The sequence below is a fragment of the Calypte anna genome, chromosome 10 (assembly GCF_003957555.1).
Source record: "Calypte anna isolate BGI_N300 chromosome 10, bCalAnn1_v1.p, whole genome shotgun sequence".
Lineage (NCBI taxonomy): Eukaryota > Metazoa > Chordata > Aves > Apodiformes > Trochilidae > Calypte > Calypte anna.
Window position 1 is genome coordinate 13845194 of NC_044256.1, and position 17576 is coordinate 13862769.

Genomic DNA, 17576 nt, shown 5'->3' on the forward strand with positions numbered 1-17576 from the left:
GGCAGACCTGGAGAAAAGCAATGAAGGTGTCAGATGGTCAAATATCCATGTTTTTAGGCTGCTTTTGCGAACATCCCTGCTGTTCCTCAAAGTCCTCAGGCAGGCATGCAGGGACACAGGCAGGGTGTGGAGGAGCTGAGGATAGTTGAGATGTCCCTGCCTCAGGGGGCAGGGTATGGGGCACAAAGGGGGGTTGCAAGAGCTGTCAGGATTCCCACTGCTGCTGATTCCTCCTTCCCTCTCCAAGTGTCCTGTGGCTGACGGAAGACAGAGGACAACATGTCTGCGGTTGTGAGTATTACCCCCACACCACCTTGTCCCCTGGCCTCTGAGCATCCCATCCCCACACCACTGGGATGGGGAGCACTCCAATCCCCTCTCAGCCCCCCATCTTCTCTCAGGGAGCCGGGTGTCACCCAACCCTTCCCAATCCCATTGCACCCCTTGGGGTGCCTGCACGCAGCAGCTCTGCCCTTCCCCACAGCCCCCTATCCCAGGAGACCCGCAACGGGTCAGGGAGTTGGGGGGCCAGGTGGGGAGACCCCACACCCATTCCTTGCCCCCAGACGGGCACCTTCCGCATCGTCTCGGAGGAGGAGCAGGCCCTGCGCACCAAGCTGGAGCGCCTCACCACCAAGGACCACGGCCCCGTCTTCGGGAGGTGCGAGAAGATCCCCCCACACACCCTGCAGAAGGTGAGGGTGACCACGGGGAACAGGCACCTACACCTCCTCCATGAGGGACAGGGGAGACCCTTGGCAAGGTCTTCACTGGAGGGGAGGATGTGCTTACTCTGAAAAAGTCTCAGAGAAGGGCAGAAGGGTGACCCTGCCCTCCCCCCTCTGGGATGCTCTGGGATCACTGCATCCCTCCAGCTTTTGGGTGCCTAAATGTTCCAGGCTATTCTGAGGTGTATGGGGGGACATTGCTGAGATGGGGTCCCTTCCTGCTTGTCGTCCCCCCCCCTAGGCAAAGGATGAGCTGAATGAGACGGAGGAGCAGAGGGAGGTGGCAGTGAAGGCGCTGCGGGAGCTGGTGCAGGAGCGGGCAGGCAATGAGGAGGTGTGCAAGATGGTGGCTGAGAAGATGCAGGGGAAGGATGACCCCTTCTTCCTCCGCTTCATCCGTGCCCGCAAGTTTGATATCCACAGGGCCTACGACCTGATGAAAGGTGGGGAGGGGTCCCTGGCTGTCACACTGGGGGTTCCCATCCACCAGCAGCCCCTGGACCTGTGCAGGAGCCTCTTGACCCCTTGGTCTGGGCTGTGCCAGCAGAGCCTGGCACAGGTAGAGGATGAAGAGAGAGGATAAAAAGAAAAAGGCAGGGGTGGGGGGGTTGGGATGTAGACAAAAGAGTTGGGATGGGGAAAGAAATAAATGAGGGTGGTACTGGGCATCCTACAATGCTAGGACAATTGCCCAACAAAATGAGAGGAGAAAAACAAACAAAAAAAAATTAAAGTAAAAGGTGTTTGGTGGTGGCAAGCTGTTGGTCTGTGCAGCAAACCTGGATGGTTTGGGCTGCACCCCCTTGAGACCACCGCACTCCATACATGCCCCACAGCCCCCCCCTCTGTACCCCTTTGAGGAGCTGGTCCTGCACCCCTCCTGATGCTTGTGTGCTCAGTGCCCTGGGACCCCTCAAGGGCTGGGGCCACGTTGGGGGGGCTTGTGGCACCCCCTCCCTGCACCCAGAATGAGCCCTGGGGATGGAGGGGGAGCAAGGGGCAGCCTGGGGGTGGCTGCCAGCTGGGACCTGCCTGGCTCTGGCTCCACTCTTCTTTGTGTTGGCCTGAGGGATAATGAGCTGCAATTATCCATGCTGGCTCCCAGACGAGCTGTTTTGTTCCCCTTCATTTTCCCAGGAGGAGATTCCTTATTTCATGCCCACAAGGTGCCAAAGGAGGGGAGCTGGGGGATGTCACCCAAATGAGGAGGAAGGGGAGAATGGAAACAAGGGGAAAAATTACTTTATCTCCCCATTGAGGTGTTGAAGAGAAGGGGGGCACAGGAGCCCGCTGCCATGGGGGGAGAGTAGAACCCAATGTGCTGGAGGAAGCCAGGCCTGCACAGATCTGGGAATAGGGGGTCCACAGCTCTTGGGATAGGGCACCTCAGCATCACCAGCCTGCCCTATCCCTGGTGCTCCCCCTGTCCTTCCCGAGGATTCCCTTGTCCCGGATTTCTGTCTCTCTCCAGGCTATGTGAATTTCCGCCAGCAATACCCCGAGCTCTTCAACAACCTGACCCCCGAGGCCGTGCGCAGCACCATCGAAGCGGGGTACCCCGGCATCCTGTCCAGCAGAGACAAGTATGGCAGGGTGGTGATGCTCTTCAACATTGAGAACTGGGATTACGAGGAGATCACCTTTGATGAGGTCAGCCCAGCTCAGCTGTCACTTCCAGAGCAAAGTGCTTCCGCTTCTGGGTTTGTCCTACTCAGCAAGTCTGAGTTCAGCATCCCTTACACACACACACACACACACACACACACACACACGTCCACACACAGCCTTCAGCCATCTGGGTTGAAGCAATTCTTTGAATTTTTTTCTCCTGGGGAGCCTAGGAGAGTGTGGTCCATCCCAAAGTGCTCCCCTTCTTTCCCCAGAGCAGGGTGCAACGTGCAGACCAAATTCAGGGTGTGCATCCCAAGTATCATGGGGTGAAGACACCACATCATTAAATCAAGCTACTTTAGAAAGGGAGGACCTGCAAGGCAGAGGAGGAAACTGAGGCATGGGAAGGGCTTCTTGGCAAAGAGGTCCCCAGGCATGTAACTCACAAATTCTACCCGTTCCATTTTCTGCTCAGCTCTGAACTTTGTGGCAACATATCACTGATCCAGGTCTTGAGAAGCACCTACCTTGAAAGAGGAATGTGGTGGCTGTTGAACATCCCCTGAAATGCCCTCCCTGCTCTGAAGGCTTGGGGATGGCTGTGACAAGCAGACCTTGGCTAATGCTCCATGGGATGCTTCCTAGGGACCTCCTGGGGTCTATGGGAGGCAACATCTAATACCAGCTCCTGCTATCTCTTCTCTCCCTCAGATCCTTCGTGCATATTGTGTTATCTTGGAGAAGCTGCTGGAAAATGAAGAGACCCAGATCAATGGGTTCTGCATCATTGAGAACTTCAAAGGGTTCACCATGCAGCAGGCATCAGGGATTAAACCCTCTGAGCTCAAGAAGATGGTGGACATGCTGCAGGTGAGGTAGAAAATCTGTGCCCAGCAGTGTCAGAATGCTCAGGAAAGAGGGGCAGCAGGGAAGCAGGATTTGGGATTGCAAGATCCTTACCAGGGCAGCAATTGGTTTAATCCTGCAAAATGGATCCTATTTTTCTGGCCCCAACTCTCTGCCCACTCAGAAGCCCACCCAAAAGCAGTACTGCCACTCCTTCCAGCATCCTAGGGCATGGACGGAGACTCACGGGCACTCTAGGATTTCTGCCACTAGACCAGAGGCCAGAGACAATTGGTTCTCCTCAGGGAAGGAGGACAGTAGAGATTAGGAGTAATGAGCCATCTAGGAGGCTTTTCAGCTTCCCTAGTGCTCCAAGGGATGGCTAAATCTCTGGGTTAGAACAATAAAGGGGCCACCAAAGAGGGAAGGGGAGATTGGGCAAGGGTGCCAGAGTGTCCATTGCTGTCTGGTCAGCTCTGCATGGGCAGCACCATCTGTAACCAGCTGTGTCTGGGTTTGGAATCCTAGGACTCCTTCCCTGCACGTTTCAAGGCCGTCCACTTCATCCACCAGCCTTGGTACTTCACCACCACCTACAACGTGGTCAAACCCTTCCTGAAGAGCAAACTGCTGGAGAGGGTGAGTGCAGGAAAGGGACCTGGAAGCAGAGACACATCCCTGGGTGAAACAGAGCAGCTGGGAAGAGTCATCCTGGTCCTCTGCTGAGGGTCACTTCCATCTTCCTCCAGGTCTTTGTGCACGGGGATGAGCTGGAGTCCTTCTACAAGGAGATCGATGCCGACATCTTGCCGGCAGACTTTGGTGGCAACCTGCCCAAGTACGATGGCAAAGCAACTGCAGAGAAGCTCTTTGGGCCCCAGGTTGAGGCTGAGGACACAGCTCTTTAAACTGGGGTCCCCTCCCCTGTACAATAGGATCAGAGGTGGCCCTCTAACCCCAGCCACCTCCTTACCGTAGCTTTGGTTGGATGACTGCTTGTGATGAGGCACTCCAGATGTCTTGCTCCATGCCTGTGTCCCTCCCTTTCCCAAAACTGGCAGTGGGATGTCTGACAGCTCTGTCCCTCCTGGGCAGGGCATCCTTCCCTCAGAAGCCAGCAGGGAAAGGCCACCAGCCTTCTCCTGCAGCATGCCCTGGAGCTGTGGTGGGAGGACAAGGAGAGCACCTGCTCTGGGAAGGGAGGGCTACAGCGAGGGAGAAATAAAGTGTTAAACAGCAGAGCACCAGGGTCCCTTGTGGCATGTGGCAAGCAACAGGGGTGCAGCTATCTGGGCACAGACACTCTCTGGGCTGCTGGTTCTAAGAAGGCTGAGAGTCTCCCTGTCTTTCCATCACTGACTGCCCTTTGGAATGGGGGTCAAGGAAGCAGCCATCTCCATCATTCCTGCATCCCAGGATGAGCCCCAGCCTGAGCAAGGACCCCCACTTCCCAGTCACCTGCTCTTAACCAGGAAAGAGAAAAGAGACCAAAAGATGCAAAAACGAACCCAATGAGGGGCCCAGGGCAAGCTGGCTCTGCCAGATTCCTGCACAGCCAGGCAGGGAGGAAGAACAGAGGCTGCAGCAGCCATTAGAAGTAGGAAGTAGATTTTAGCCTGAGGACAAGCAGAATATACCCTCCAAAAAACACCACAAAAAGCAGAGAAGGGTTCTTGGCTAGGAAACCGATGCTAATTAGCCCTTGCTGAGGTAGAGTCAGCAGGACACCAGGGTTGGGAGGAGGAAAGCAGAAGAAGGTGTGCCCCAGGGAAGGTGGTACTTTCTGGTTTATGAACCAGGCCATCTCCTACACCAAGCTGATCCAATACCTGTTGGCAGACTGTCTTCTCTCTTGGTGAGCACTCCCAGATGAGCAAGACACTAGTTTCTTACCACCTTCTCTATCAAGCTGGTCCTGCAGCAAGCTCTGTCCTCCCTCCCAGCTCTGCAGCTGCACACGGGTGCCTTTCATCAGCCCAGTAGAGGACGAGACCCCCACCCAAAGCCAGAAGAGGTGGAGGGTGCTGACAAGAGCAGCATTCATCAGGACACTGGCTCAGGCTCAAACCAAATATTGGCTCAAGTTGCAGGGAGGATGGGGGACTGTCTGGGCAGAGGCAACTGGGGTTAAATCTGTTTTCTCCAGCCTCAGCATCAGGGCTGATCCAGGCACAGCAAGTTCTAGCCCCAGTCTTGTGCAAGAACCCAAAGGGAGAGCAAAAGGTACCTTGGGTCTGTTTGGGTCCTTATTGTGCAGTACTTTCCATGGGACTGGGAAGCATCTGGAGCTGTCCCAAGGAAACCACGTGTGACAACCAAGCAGCCAGTGCAAACACAACAGCACAGCTTGCTTGGGAGACAGAGCAACTGCAGCTCACTTGTAAAAACAGAAAAAGACCAAAAAAAAAAAAAACCAAAAAAACCCAAGCCCCATACATATAGATGAGAGCACCACACTGCTGCCTTTGGGATTTGAACTGGGACAGACAGCATTTGGGAGGTCTCTGTGGCTGCTCACCACTGCTGAGACAAATTGTCAGCCAGGAGTTTGCTTTGATGATCAGACAGACAACAGCCAAGAGCAGGGACCAACAACCATTCTGCCTCAGCCTCCCCCGAGAGTGACAGGGAGGAGCTCTGAAATAGTTCTAACAGCTAAATTGCAACAACAAATAAACCAGAGATGGAGCCCAAACCTGCTCCTCCACAGCACAGTTCTCATTACAGGGGAAAAGCAGCGATCCACCCTGAGGCTCAGCAGTCCCAGTTACACTCCACAACAGTCTCACTTGGTCTGTAGGCAAAAAATTCACACAGCAGTGAGCTCTGAAGTGTCAGTCAAGCAGTGATTTCAGTGGGGCTTTTCTGTGACCTGGGCTCAAACAAGTGGTTAATCCTTTAGATGTCAAAGTGTCCCGGTCAGAGATGTTGTTGTGTTGCTCTTCTGCAGGCAGCTGAAAGATCAGGAAATCCACTCACCTTCAAGTGTGAGGAGAAAAATAACAGATGATGATTGTGCAGACAGAAAGGCCAAAAACCTGACCACACGCTGCAGGAAACCTTTAAGGGCTGGGGCTGGAGGCTTCCTCTTGTTCCTCGTCCAGCAAACCAAATCTCATGGCTGAAGGAACATGTTCAGATACCCAGTTGCACTTTAATGAATATCACCTTGTTGGCCCAGAATATTCCCACACCAGAAAATCCTTTCCTCACTGCAAAGGAAGTGGGTACAAAAGCATGGCTGCTTGGCCTGTCAGGAGTGACAGATGGACTTCATCACCCAAGAACATTACACAGTCACTACATGTAGCACTGACTTCAAGAAGTCCTTTATTTTTAAATAAAGAAATCTCACTGAATCAAAGATAACAAAATTACATTTTGTTTTGCAATGACCTCCATTTTACACCACACAGAAGAACAAAGATTAAAGAAAAAAATCAGACATTGTCATATATATTCATATATATATTTAAAGGTAAACATCAGCAGATATAGAAAAATTGCATTGCTAGTTGCAAATCACCTCCCCTGCAGCTGTCAGCTCCAGAGAATCTGACTTAGAATGTGGAAGCAGGGAGGGTGTCTCAGTACACAAGCTTTTTCAGGGCAGCATTTAGAGATTGTTCCAGAGTATAATTTTACCAATTTGAAAATATTTTTAGAAGCTGATCACCAAGAACATTTGAAGTCACTTGGCCTGTTCTAACACACCTGCATGGACAAAACAAGAAGGACACAGGTCTGTTCTTCCCGAGCTCTCCACACAGCTCTCTTCAGCTTGGGATTTTCAGATAAAGGGTCCCTCCTTGCAAAGGGGCTGTATTTTCTTAAGAACAACCTATAGTGATCTGTTGCTATGAATTATGGGCAGGCTGTCAAGCAGCAAATGAGAAATATATGCTCCTTTCAAAAGCTGCTGAATTGGGCTAAGCAGTAGGGTTTGGTTATACCAATACAGGAGGATATTGTTAGAATTAAAAAAAAAAAAAACAACTCAATTGTCAGGAACTACAAGAATGGTCAATGTGCTAGTAGAGCTATAGTGGACATCCCAGAAGAAAGCTCTGTATCTAATCAAAGCTCTTGCATGACCAGAGACAATGTGAGCTTGTCATTCAGACAGAAGCAAGGAGGCTTTGTGTAGAGACACCTTGTGGGATGGAGCTCCTTACTGGCATTAAAACCACCTGGGTTAGGCAAGGCCATTGGGTGAGAAGGAAAGACATGGACTTTATTCACTTGAAGTGTGGGGCTGGAGCTTTTGTAGTGCTGTCAGATTTGGAAAAGGCTGTTCAATAGCAGCAGATCCAGCCTGATAAATGCTGCCCTGGATTCCAACAGTTGTGCCCGTTGAATAACCAGCAAACCCAAGAACTTAAGATGTTAAAAACGCAACCCTAGAAACTCTTTCCCCACAACATGGAAAGCTGGCAACTGCTTTTAACTCACTGATAGCACTTATGCTTCATATGCCCCAACAGCAAGAAAGTTCAGCCCATTGTAATAGACAGTCCCAGCAATAAAACTTGTTCACTTACAAGTCACCCCTTCCTTGGGCCAGTGTTGCTCTGAGGCATTCTAACCATGGAAAAACTCAGGAAGTCCTCACTCCAAGAAGAGCTGTTTTCACCCAAAACCCCATGAAGGAGACACTGCTTTGAGTCACTGTGGCTTCAGGACCAACCCAACCAACAGACCCATCAAAAGGGCAATGGCTTTTGGCTTGAGCCAGAAACAAGATGCCTTTCACAACAAATACTCACACAAGCAACTCAAGGCTAGGGTTTTTCTGGTCTCCTGGAAACAGGTGTGAAGAATTTCAATAAGCCTTGGAAGGGAGTATTTCTAGAAAAACTTGGAAGCAATCCCAGTGACTAAACTGTTTGGCAAGTCAGTCCTGTAGTTGCTACTCTTCACTCTTTTTTTGTCACTTAGACAATACCTCGAAGTATGTTGCTGGAGAGTTTATAGACACAAAAACTTTGGGATTGTAAGGTAACAAATTACATATTCAGCAAAACAAACCCTCCTTCTATGACTCAATCCCTAGTGCTGGAGGAGCAGAGAGCTGAAAATGATCCACTGCTTATATACATTGTTATTTTAAGCCTAGAAATAGACTGTAGCTAGTTACAGGCTGCCCACAAAGGTCCTTTAAGTCAGCACACATGTACAGTATACATCAGCAGAGGGGTCCCACTACCTAGTGTCTGAAAAGTCATTTGGTAAAATGCAAAGCCCCAAAAAGCTCTGACAGAGCTCTTATTGAAGTCTCTAGATATGCTGATGTCAAGGGAGGAGGAGAAAAGGGGCAAGGCACCACGTGTCAAAGGGCTGGGGTCTAGGAACTTGTGACAGACCCAGGACAGATGACACACAGGTATCTTGGCTGAATTCAGTACTGGAGCTAACAGTTCCACGTATTTGCTTAATGTAATGCCTTTGTAGCCTATATCTTCATAAACAGGAACTGCAGAAAGAGACTCAGGAAAAAGACTGCAGGGAAGTTAAATTGTCCATCTTTACAGTGCAACTCCAACACTGCCAGACTCATCTAAAAAAGCCTTGAACTTAGAACCTCACCAAGTGACCATTAAAAATGCTGTCAGATTTGATGCAGTGGAAGCTGCAAAGTTCCTCCTATTCAGTAAGAGCAAGTCCCAGCTGCTCACCTACAATCTTCAGATCTCTCCACACGCTGACAAAGGTGATGGTTGGACCAGCCTAACCATCAAACAGTAACTGTTCTACAGCTTGCTACCTGCCTAAGAGAGTCCTTTGTGTTTACGTTCAAGTGCTACTTACATCCAGTGACAGGAAAGACTGTGTACTACACATGACTACCCAGGGAAGAGCTCTAATGTTTTTTCTAATCCCAGTTTGAAGCTACACAGAGCACATGACAGATTCATCATGCTGTAATCTTGAACTGCAATATCAGACTATACTGTAATGATCTAAAAGTGCACACTTCAACAATCTCATGTGCTAAGCTTCCCAGGACAAAGTTCCACTTTCAGAGGGACTGGCAAGACTTTATCAAAAAGCAGAGGCAAAACACTTATTTTTGCCTTAGCATTAACCTTCCCAGACAGCACCAAGCCAGCTCTCAGCTGGTGTCCTGGGAAGGAAGGCAGAGCTTCAGCTGCCTGGGGAGCTGGGCAGAGCACCCTTGCTTTTGGTTAGGCTCTCAAGTTGAGGAAGGCAGATATTCTGCTGTCAAGGGAGGTCAGCCATACACTGACCTTTCTTTCCTAGATATTCACATGTTGGGTCAATATTCACCTCAACAATGGCATTGGTACCAAGGAAGTTTTCTGTTCCTCTAGAGCTGAAGTTGACACTGATCTCAGTACAGTAAAGCTGGATCGAGGAAGGACACATGAAGCATGGGAAGGGCAGTGTTGTTTCTTCAAGGCAGATCTGTGTAAGATACACCTGCAGTATATTATGAAAAGTGAAACACTTCTAAAGTTGTAACCCACTGAAGATAAACATTGCCTTAAACACCTCAACTTTTAATGTATCTATTTGATGTGTACAAGTGTTGTTTACACTCCACTCCTGTTGAAGCGAGAAGATATTTAATTCATATCAATGAATATTACATGAACAGATACTTAAGCAAAAATCTGAAATGTCTTATGACAGATTTTAGTGATATACAGATGCAGTATGAATAAGAGGGTAACAGAGACAAGATATCCATCAGCTAAGAATATCCTTGCTAACTAATGCCCTAAAATAGTTCTTAAGGAAGTGCCACAAGCATGGCAAAGTCTTGCTATAGCTTTACTCACATATTTCCTTTGAGAAAAAAAAGGAAACCTGGATTTACTAAAAAGGAGAATGTGCAGATATCCACAGTTCATTCTAACAGGCCAAGGTGTCTGGCCTAAGGCAAATGAAAGAAATTTCCTGATATGATAATGCACCTTGCTACAAGTTATTTATTGCTCTATTAAAACAAAAACCTCACCTTTCCAAAATACTGAAGTTCAGCGACAGGGCAGTCTAGAAGGCTTGTTCCCCTGTATTACCAGACTGAAATCTTGCAGCTTGTTTTGCCCTTAAGCTACAACTAAAGTGCCTGAAACACAGACCAAGGCTGAAGCAATAAAGTGCTGATTGATGTGGGACATGTGACAAGAAAAGAACTTCATTGATACTGTGATAAAGAAGTCCTAAGGGTGGATTAATGAGAGTACAATATCAACAGAAAAAAACCAGTAAAATAAAAGATTTTGATCACAAAGTTTCAGTCTCCAGATTGTCATGGGACAACTTTCTTTCCAGGGGATAGACTAGAATCTTGGCACCATAACAGCCACTTGAGGGGAAAAAACACAAGTGAGTAGGCATCTTTCCTGCAAACTGCTTTCACACTTTGCACGTTAAAACTAGAAGAGGATGTCTGGGTGTGAAAAAGGAATTAAAGAGAGGAAGAGCCCTGTGTCTTTCTGGAGCCAGTAATCCTACAGCATTTACATTGACCTAGAAGTAGTTAGCCACACAAAGACACCATTTTAGTAGCACAGGGCTAGAGACATCCAGTTCCCCATCAACTGTAAGGCAAATCATGTGTCTGAAAACCAGTGATGCTTTGAAAGCTACAGGGAAGAATTTTGGTATGATTTACACTGACATAAGGGGAGTAAATCTAAATAGATACCTTCCTCCTCAACAAGTGAATCCCTAGCAGAGTACATAATTATATTAAATATTCTTAAGACCAAGTTTTTCTCAAAGAAAGATCCTGCAGATTCTTAATCACTAGTTTCACTTTGGAAGCCAGATCCAGCTTTAAAAAGCCCTGGGTCAAAGAAAAAAAAAAGTACTAATAAGATGACTACATTTAAAAGAGGCAAAGGTGGCAAGAAGGTGACTGATCTGCTCTTGGTGTAACAGAACATATTCACATAAAAACATTAACTGCTATAACCAGCCTGCAGCTTTTCTATGCCTGGAGTCCCAGCATAAAGACACCCCAACCTACAGATAGCTGTAGCATGGAAGTTAAGTATTTTTAAATTGATTGACTTGTGTAAGTGCATTCCTAGGAAGCAAAAAAAGCTCCCTTGAGATGGTGCTAGGCTGGAACTCCACTCCTCCACTGGCAGTTGAGCATCTGTTTTTCCAAATCACATTTTAACAGCTTACAGACTGAGCTACTAACTGCTTGTGGCTTGGTACAGACTTTTTCCACCAGGACAGAGAAGAACAGAGTCATAGTTACTCTGGCATCTACACCCAAACAAATGCTGCAGATCAAGTTTTTGACCAGCAGGTGAAAGGACTTTTGACATTTGAAACTTCTGCTGTAATAAAGCAAGCTGTCTTTAGCTCAATAACCCTGTAACAAGTCACAGTCAGCAACCTAACTCCTCAAGCAAAGCAGTAAATTTCAAACCCAATTGGCTATATACAAAGATGCTCTGACCTGGTATCAACCTCTGCTTTAACTCCACTTTGGAAGAAAACATTGTGATCAAACCCCAGCCATAGGATATCTAGGAAAATGGAAACCTGAAGCAGCAGGTAAGGGAACAAGATGTTCCCAAAGGGGGAAATATACTAAACTGACCCAGAGTCTTTGGGTTAATTATTCTTGGCCAGATACAGCCTGCTCTGTGTCTGAGCAGTGAGACTTTGTCTTCTCCCACTGGCAGATGGCATTGGCATACTGCACCACAAGCTTATCCATCCAGGTAAGAGGTTCTGGGAATAGCACAGACCCTTCAAAAAATCCCAGGTGGCCTCCATGAAGGGGCAGCACATGCATCACATTTTCCCGTTTCTCTGTAAAACAAAAGGAATCAGAAAGTTCCAGAAGGTTAGTATCTTGGAGCTGAGAATGAAACACACTTAAGTTATGATAATCAACTTGTACCTTGGCATAGCATCTGAACCAAAGGAGCAATCATGTGTAGGAAGCAGAAATGCACTGACAAAGGTCATGGCTACTCTGAAGTCCAAACCTAACTGCTTCACAGAACAGGACAGTCTGCAGAAACAAGTCCCAACCAGTACAAGAAGGCTGCCCAAGAAATACTGCTGGCTGGGCCCTTCCAGCAATACCTGTATTGCAATCATGATTCTTTAACAAATAAAGATCTCTTAACTCACACTGGAACCAGGACTGTTAGCACCATGTTATTCTGCACTAAGCTCTGACAGTACATCAGCCACCTTGCTCCAGGTATAGTGAGAAAATCCCTGTGCTTACTTCTGTCTGGAAGCAGCTGCAGATAAGTTCTCTGCTCACAGCTTACAACCAGGAAAAGAATGAGCCCTACTTCCCTCCCTGGGCACTTCTACCTGTGTGACAAACCAGCAGTGAGCTCCCTCTTCTGAGCTTCAAAAGGTCATTTGGGTTTTTTTTTAATTGGCTCAGGATAGACAGCTCACAGAACATACAAGGAAGAGATCTCAGCTAGGATAACCTCAGTTAGCCTTGTTAGTTCTACTGAATGGCAATTTAAAAAGGCTTAGCACACCTTCCACAGGATTACAGATGTAAGGAGGCAAGTCAAGCTGGCTTGAAATAATGGATCACAATGTGGTAAGGAAGCTGCAGGTACACAAATATGCAAAGATGGAGCAAACTGCTTCAACATACCTGAGAGAGCTCTTGGAATTGATAGAAGACTCTCGTGCACAAGAGGGTCATCAGCAGCATTAACCAACAGAAGAGGAACATAGATCTGCATCAAACACAGCAGAAAAGGAAAAAAACAGTAAAATGTTAGTACCTAAATTTCAGTCTACAAACTGTAAAAGTATCTTAGCTTAACTCAAATAAGACCCCTTGTTTCAGAATTCTCTGTACCTGGAGAAGCATCAAAAGCAGAGAGTAGAAATTTAAGACTGATGGCTTTTCACCAATGGAATACTTTACAGACCTGGATTTTTTCTTTTCTGCAACTCAGTTGTATGAAAGGGCAAGGGGTTCATCAGAGCAAATAACGACTGAGTCACAGATCTTCCCCATTCTCAGAATTAAAATAGCCACACCCTTTTTTGCTCTGTATTGCTTTGTACATCAGGCAGCTAGTGCCAGCTCTGTTATAGACACCTTGGCTGAAGTCCAGGAAACTCCCTTGGAACATATTCATCTTCTGCCTCAGCAGATCAAGAACGATTTTTATCTTCCAGTTCCACTTGTGCAAAACTTTGGTCTGATAAGCATCAGTCTACCAGATAGTACCAGAACTGAGATCTTACTCCAGCATACTGCATCTGATAATTTCTGAACAGCCCAGCTAAGACAACTGTGTCTGGTTACTAACAACAGAAACCACAGTGCATTTTCTCTCCAATAAGAACATGAAGGTACAAGAGCAGTCTCTATTGCAAGAGCTTACCTTGTGCAAATAATGCAGGCAGCTTTCTTTTTCATAGTATTCCTTCAGGGAACTGTAACCATGGAACTTCCTGAAATAGAGAAAACTGTCATTGCAATCACCTGCTTCTAGTACTCATGTGACTTGCTTTCAAATGAGGACATATACACAGAGATAGGAATGATGCCTCAGTTTTCATGGATGGTGCTTTTCTACCCAGTGTCTCTGCAAAACTCACTTCTGGCAGAGCCTTTGTATTTTCTGTGCTTACTCAAACATTGTGGGCAAGTTAAACAAGGAAGGTGAAGTCTAGCGAGCCTTCTGTTTACTTCTTTTAAAGTACCCCACTTCACTTAGATAATTGTCCATATGGAACAAAGTTATGATTATATTCATCTTTACCTAAAATCTTTCAAAATGCAAACCCACCACAGTTTATGAACATCAAAACATACTGGACAAAAGAGCCTGACTACAAGCCACCCAGAATTCACTGTGGTTCCAGTTCTCCCCAAATCCTTTGCACTCTCCCCCAAACCAAGAGTTCAAACCTATATTTGAGTGTTTTGTTTTGTTTTGTTTTTTTTTTAAGTCAGAGACAACCTAGCTATTGCCCTAAAGTAGAAAGGCCTCAGGTATGACAGACAAGTAAGGAGATTTCCCTTAAAATGTCTTTTAACAAGCAGCCAGAAATATACTCAGTCTGCCAAAAGCACTATAGCTGTATAGTCAACAGTTTCCCATGTCATTTTGGAAAGGTGTCAGGCTCTACAAAACACGCCATGGTATGAACACAGCTACTGATAAAAGTGCTGTGCTCTTTTCAAGGACACAGACAGTAACAAGCTACTGCTTAATAAAGCAGAAAGCTTAATTTAGATGTTAGTATGACAAGTAAAAGAGGGATTATCTCAGCCAAACCTAATGTTTATTGAGAAAGCAATAGTGGTTTTTTGGGGAGAAAGTTTTTTCTAAAATCCAAGCAGGGTTAAGGACATTCACAAGTTGTTCTGAGCAAGTTCTGCCCTGGTTTTTGCTGGAGTTGGCCTCTTCCTACATTACTGAAGGCTACAGATTCACATTTACTGAAAAACAAATGCCTCCTGCATGATTTTACAGAAGCTGTGACTGCCAATGTTTCTTTTTTCTGGTAAGTTTTATTCAGTATGAAGGCAAGGAGAATTTGAGCTTGTCAGCACTGTATTTCAGTGGATTCCTATAGGCAAAGCAAAGAGCATGCAGAGCAACTCTTGAAAGAGAAGGTACTTTGAGAGATCTATACAGGATCAGAGAATCACCCTTCATACCTCATAACGTTATCATCAATCTGCATAAGGGATGTTGCTGTATAGAGTTTGCTCAGATCTGCATCTGACAGGTTTTGTGGTTTCTTCATGTTGTTATCTCCAAAAAGAACTTGCCTGAAAGAACATAAAAAAAACCATCCAAATAACAGGAAAAGGGCAGCAAAGCCATGACCTGTTCAAGGACAACCAAGTTTACCAATTCTAGCAAGATAAGACTAGAAGTGGGCTACACATAAGGCTCTCTTGGGAACAGGGAATGATTATTTGTTCACCTCCCTTTGTAGCAACATGTAACAAACACTAGCAGCCCCTACAGATAATGGCGTTTTCCTGTTACACTGAAAAACTGGACAAGGAATCTCTAAAAGAATCTTCCCATAACAGACAGCACTAAGGGTATTTGGAAGAGAGGCTGCATATTAGAGGGAGGTTCCTTCGGCTTCAGACCAAACCTGTGGGTGGCTCAGATGAGAGGACTAGCAGTCCTGGGCACGGCATCTCCTTCACCATCTGGTCCTAAAGTCCCCCCAGAAGACATTAGGATAACTCACACAGCAGCAATTACTTGGGGCATTACTTTAGCAGAAAGCTATTTATTATGGACACTTGTCATAATTAGTGATTGCCCTCAGGAGAGGATGTTCCTTTACCAGAACAAACTGCTCCCCTAGCAAATAATATAAAAGCTGCAAGTTGGAAAGGAGTTTTAATTCCCTTTCAGAGGCAGCTGCAGGGCAGAGTAGGAGGGAGGCCAGGTTTGATGGGGGAGTTGCCTTAGAGCACGAGTGATTATGAAAAGAGAGTTTACTTAAGACTCTCCTTTGAGCCAGTGTTGATTTTCTTCTGGGTTATGAATTCAAGTACATTTTAATGAGAACTTACCTAACTTCACATGTTAAATTTGGTCAAGTTGTCTAAATATTTGTCAATCTGGAATGAATCATGTGGATCATTCTACATGTCAGCTGCCCTAATTCCTTCTCCAAGTGTTTAATTTTGCACAGGAGTGTAAACAATAAACCAAAAGTTTGCCAGTGACATATGCTCTTAATTGGAATTGTTCTTGGATATTCCCTTTTCCCCTCAAGTCAGGAAACTTCAAATATACACAGATGAGGTACTTACACATTTACTGCCCTAGAAAGAAGAAGTACCCAGAAACTTGTGATGGAAGAAACACCACCACTGAACATGTCACCCGTTTAATAAACACATCCCTTTGAACATGAGAGCCACAGATCACAACAGCAGCACAGGGATCCTACAAGTACATTTGCACTCCAGGAAAAACAACACTTAAGTATTTTGCTAGCTACAAGCTCTTTCTAGAGGAATAGCTAGAAGCCACAGCTAGTTTTGACTTTTTGCTTATTTGGTAAGCAGCAGCCCCATACAGCAGATCTTGAAGATTAGTCCTACCTCAAGTAGGTGGCAGTGCAAGAGGCTCCTTGAATGGGAAATTCTTTGGCTAGAAGTGAAACAGATGCAGAATACTCCACTTTGAGGTCTAATTACAATGTTTTCCTGTGCACATCTTGTTTATTCATTAAGTTTCCTCAGAAGGCAGAAAAACCAAGAAAGCTTGCTTTCTTCTAGTAAGATCACCTAAGCTTATTTGTGTATTTTACTGTATATGAATGAGATTGACATAGACTCCCCTTCTCTGTTGGTTCATCTAAAGGCCACCAAGAAAGGAACTGGTGCATAATCTTTCAGGAGTCCTATTTAAAAGGACTGAGAAGACAAATCCAATGTAGCAATTGACCCAATCAATACTGTCAGCTTAAGTCATGTACTTCAGTACCTGTGAGAAAGGATGATCTTCTTCATGTTGTCTGCCATGAGGAAGTTATAAAATCTTCTACAGTGATCCCACTGCATGAAGGTTTCCTGTGCCCTGGAAGAAACACAGCACAGAACAATCAAAGCTGTTACAAAGATGTTAATAGAGATCTTGAAAGCTCTGTTCAACACACTGTAACATCTTTTGGCAGCCTAGAGGCTATGTAAACAAATCTGCAGGCCTCCCCTGCCCATGGCTTAACCTTTTCCAGGAAATTACTTCCACTTTGATGAAGTTTCCTAGTATCAGAAAAGAGATCTCCATTCTCCTTTTGCACAACACAATTAGCTGTTTTGATCAGAGCATTTAAGAGCCATCAATCAAGATCTGCAACACTGACAAGAGGATTTTAGTATCCCTTTGCATGAGTTGAATGCAATTTACCTAATGGGACTACCAAAGAATGAACCAAAACCTGTTGCTGAACAAAGTGTTGTCTATTGTGTATATTAGCTCTGCAGGGGAAATAATTTGTGCAGATGTTTCCAATATGTACAGGCATTATTATTGTTCTAATTTCATTGGCAGTAGCTGCAGGAATAAATACTGCTGCAAGTGGCATCTGAGTTGCAGTCTTTACCTCTTCTCAAAGCAGAAGAGTACTTCACAGCTTATCTGTTGTTAAAACAGAATTAACATCATCCAGACTTGGGTGAGCTTTGCATAGCATAGCAAAGCAGTGCTGGCAGGGTCATGGGCAGGTTACAGCTTTAACTCTGAGCAGGGTTTGCTGTTACTGAGGAAACACCATCTTTTACTGAGCAACCTAAGAATGCTGGGAGCAGTTTCAGCTACTGAAGTGCTCCTACCATTTAAACATTAACAAACCATGACAACTGCAGTGCATTGAGCATGACCTCCCAAGCCACTGCCTGCAAGTCCTCTACCAGAGCAT

The 17576-nt window shown here is 46.0% G+C and overlaps 2 protein-coding genes across 3 annotated transcripts in view; one reads left to right on the forward strand and one right to left on the reverse strand.

Moving 5' to 3' along the window:
• Nucleotides 1-279: 279 nt before the first annotated feature.
• On the forward strand, nucleotides 280-4259 carry RLBP1 (retinaldehyde binding protein 1). The gene is made up of 7 exons (XM_008491967.2): nucleotides 280-291; nucleotides 567-695; nucleotides 970-1171; nucleotides 2200-2378; nucleotides 3051-3209; nucleotides 3714-3824; nucleotides 3935-4259. Exons 1-7 carry the CDS (start codon nucleotides 280-282, stop codon nucleotides 4091-4093), a joined length of 951 nt encoding a protein of 316 aa, XP_008490189.1. The 3' UTR covers nucleotides 4094-4259.
• Nucleotides 4260-6495: 2236 nt separating this feature from the next.
• The window catches only part of ABHD2 (abhydrolase domain containing 2), a 37430-nt gene continuing 26349 nt past the window's right edge, over nucleotides 6496-17576 (reverse strand). For both annotated transcript variants that reach the window (XM_030457376.1, XM_030457377.1), the window contains exons 7-11: nucleotides 16643-16735; nucleotides 14839-14952; nucleotides 13553-13622; nucleotides 12808-12892; nucleotides 6496-11987 (exon numbers count right to left, since the gene is read on the reverse strand). In XM_030457376.1, coding sequence (XP_030313236.1) covers nucleotides 11791-11987; nucleotides 12808-12892; nucleotides 13553-13622; nucleotides 14839-14952; nucleotides 16643-16735 — 559 coding nt within the window. In that variant the 3' untranslated portion in view covers nucleotides 6496-11790. The remainder of the gene's footprint in view (nucleotides 11988-12807; nucleotides 12893-13552; nucleotides 13623-14838; nucleotides 14953-16642; nucleotides 16736-17576) is intronic.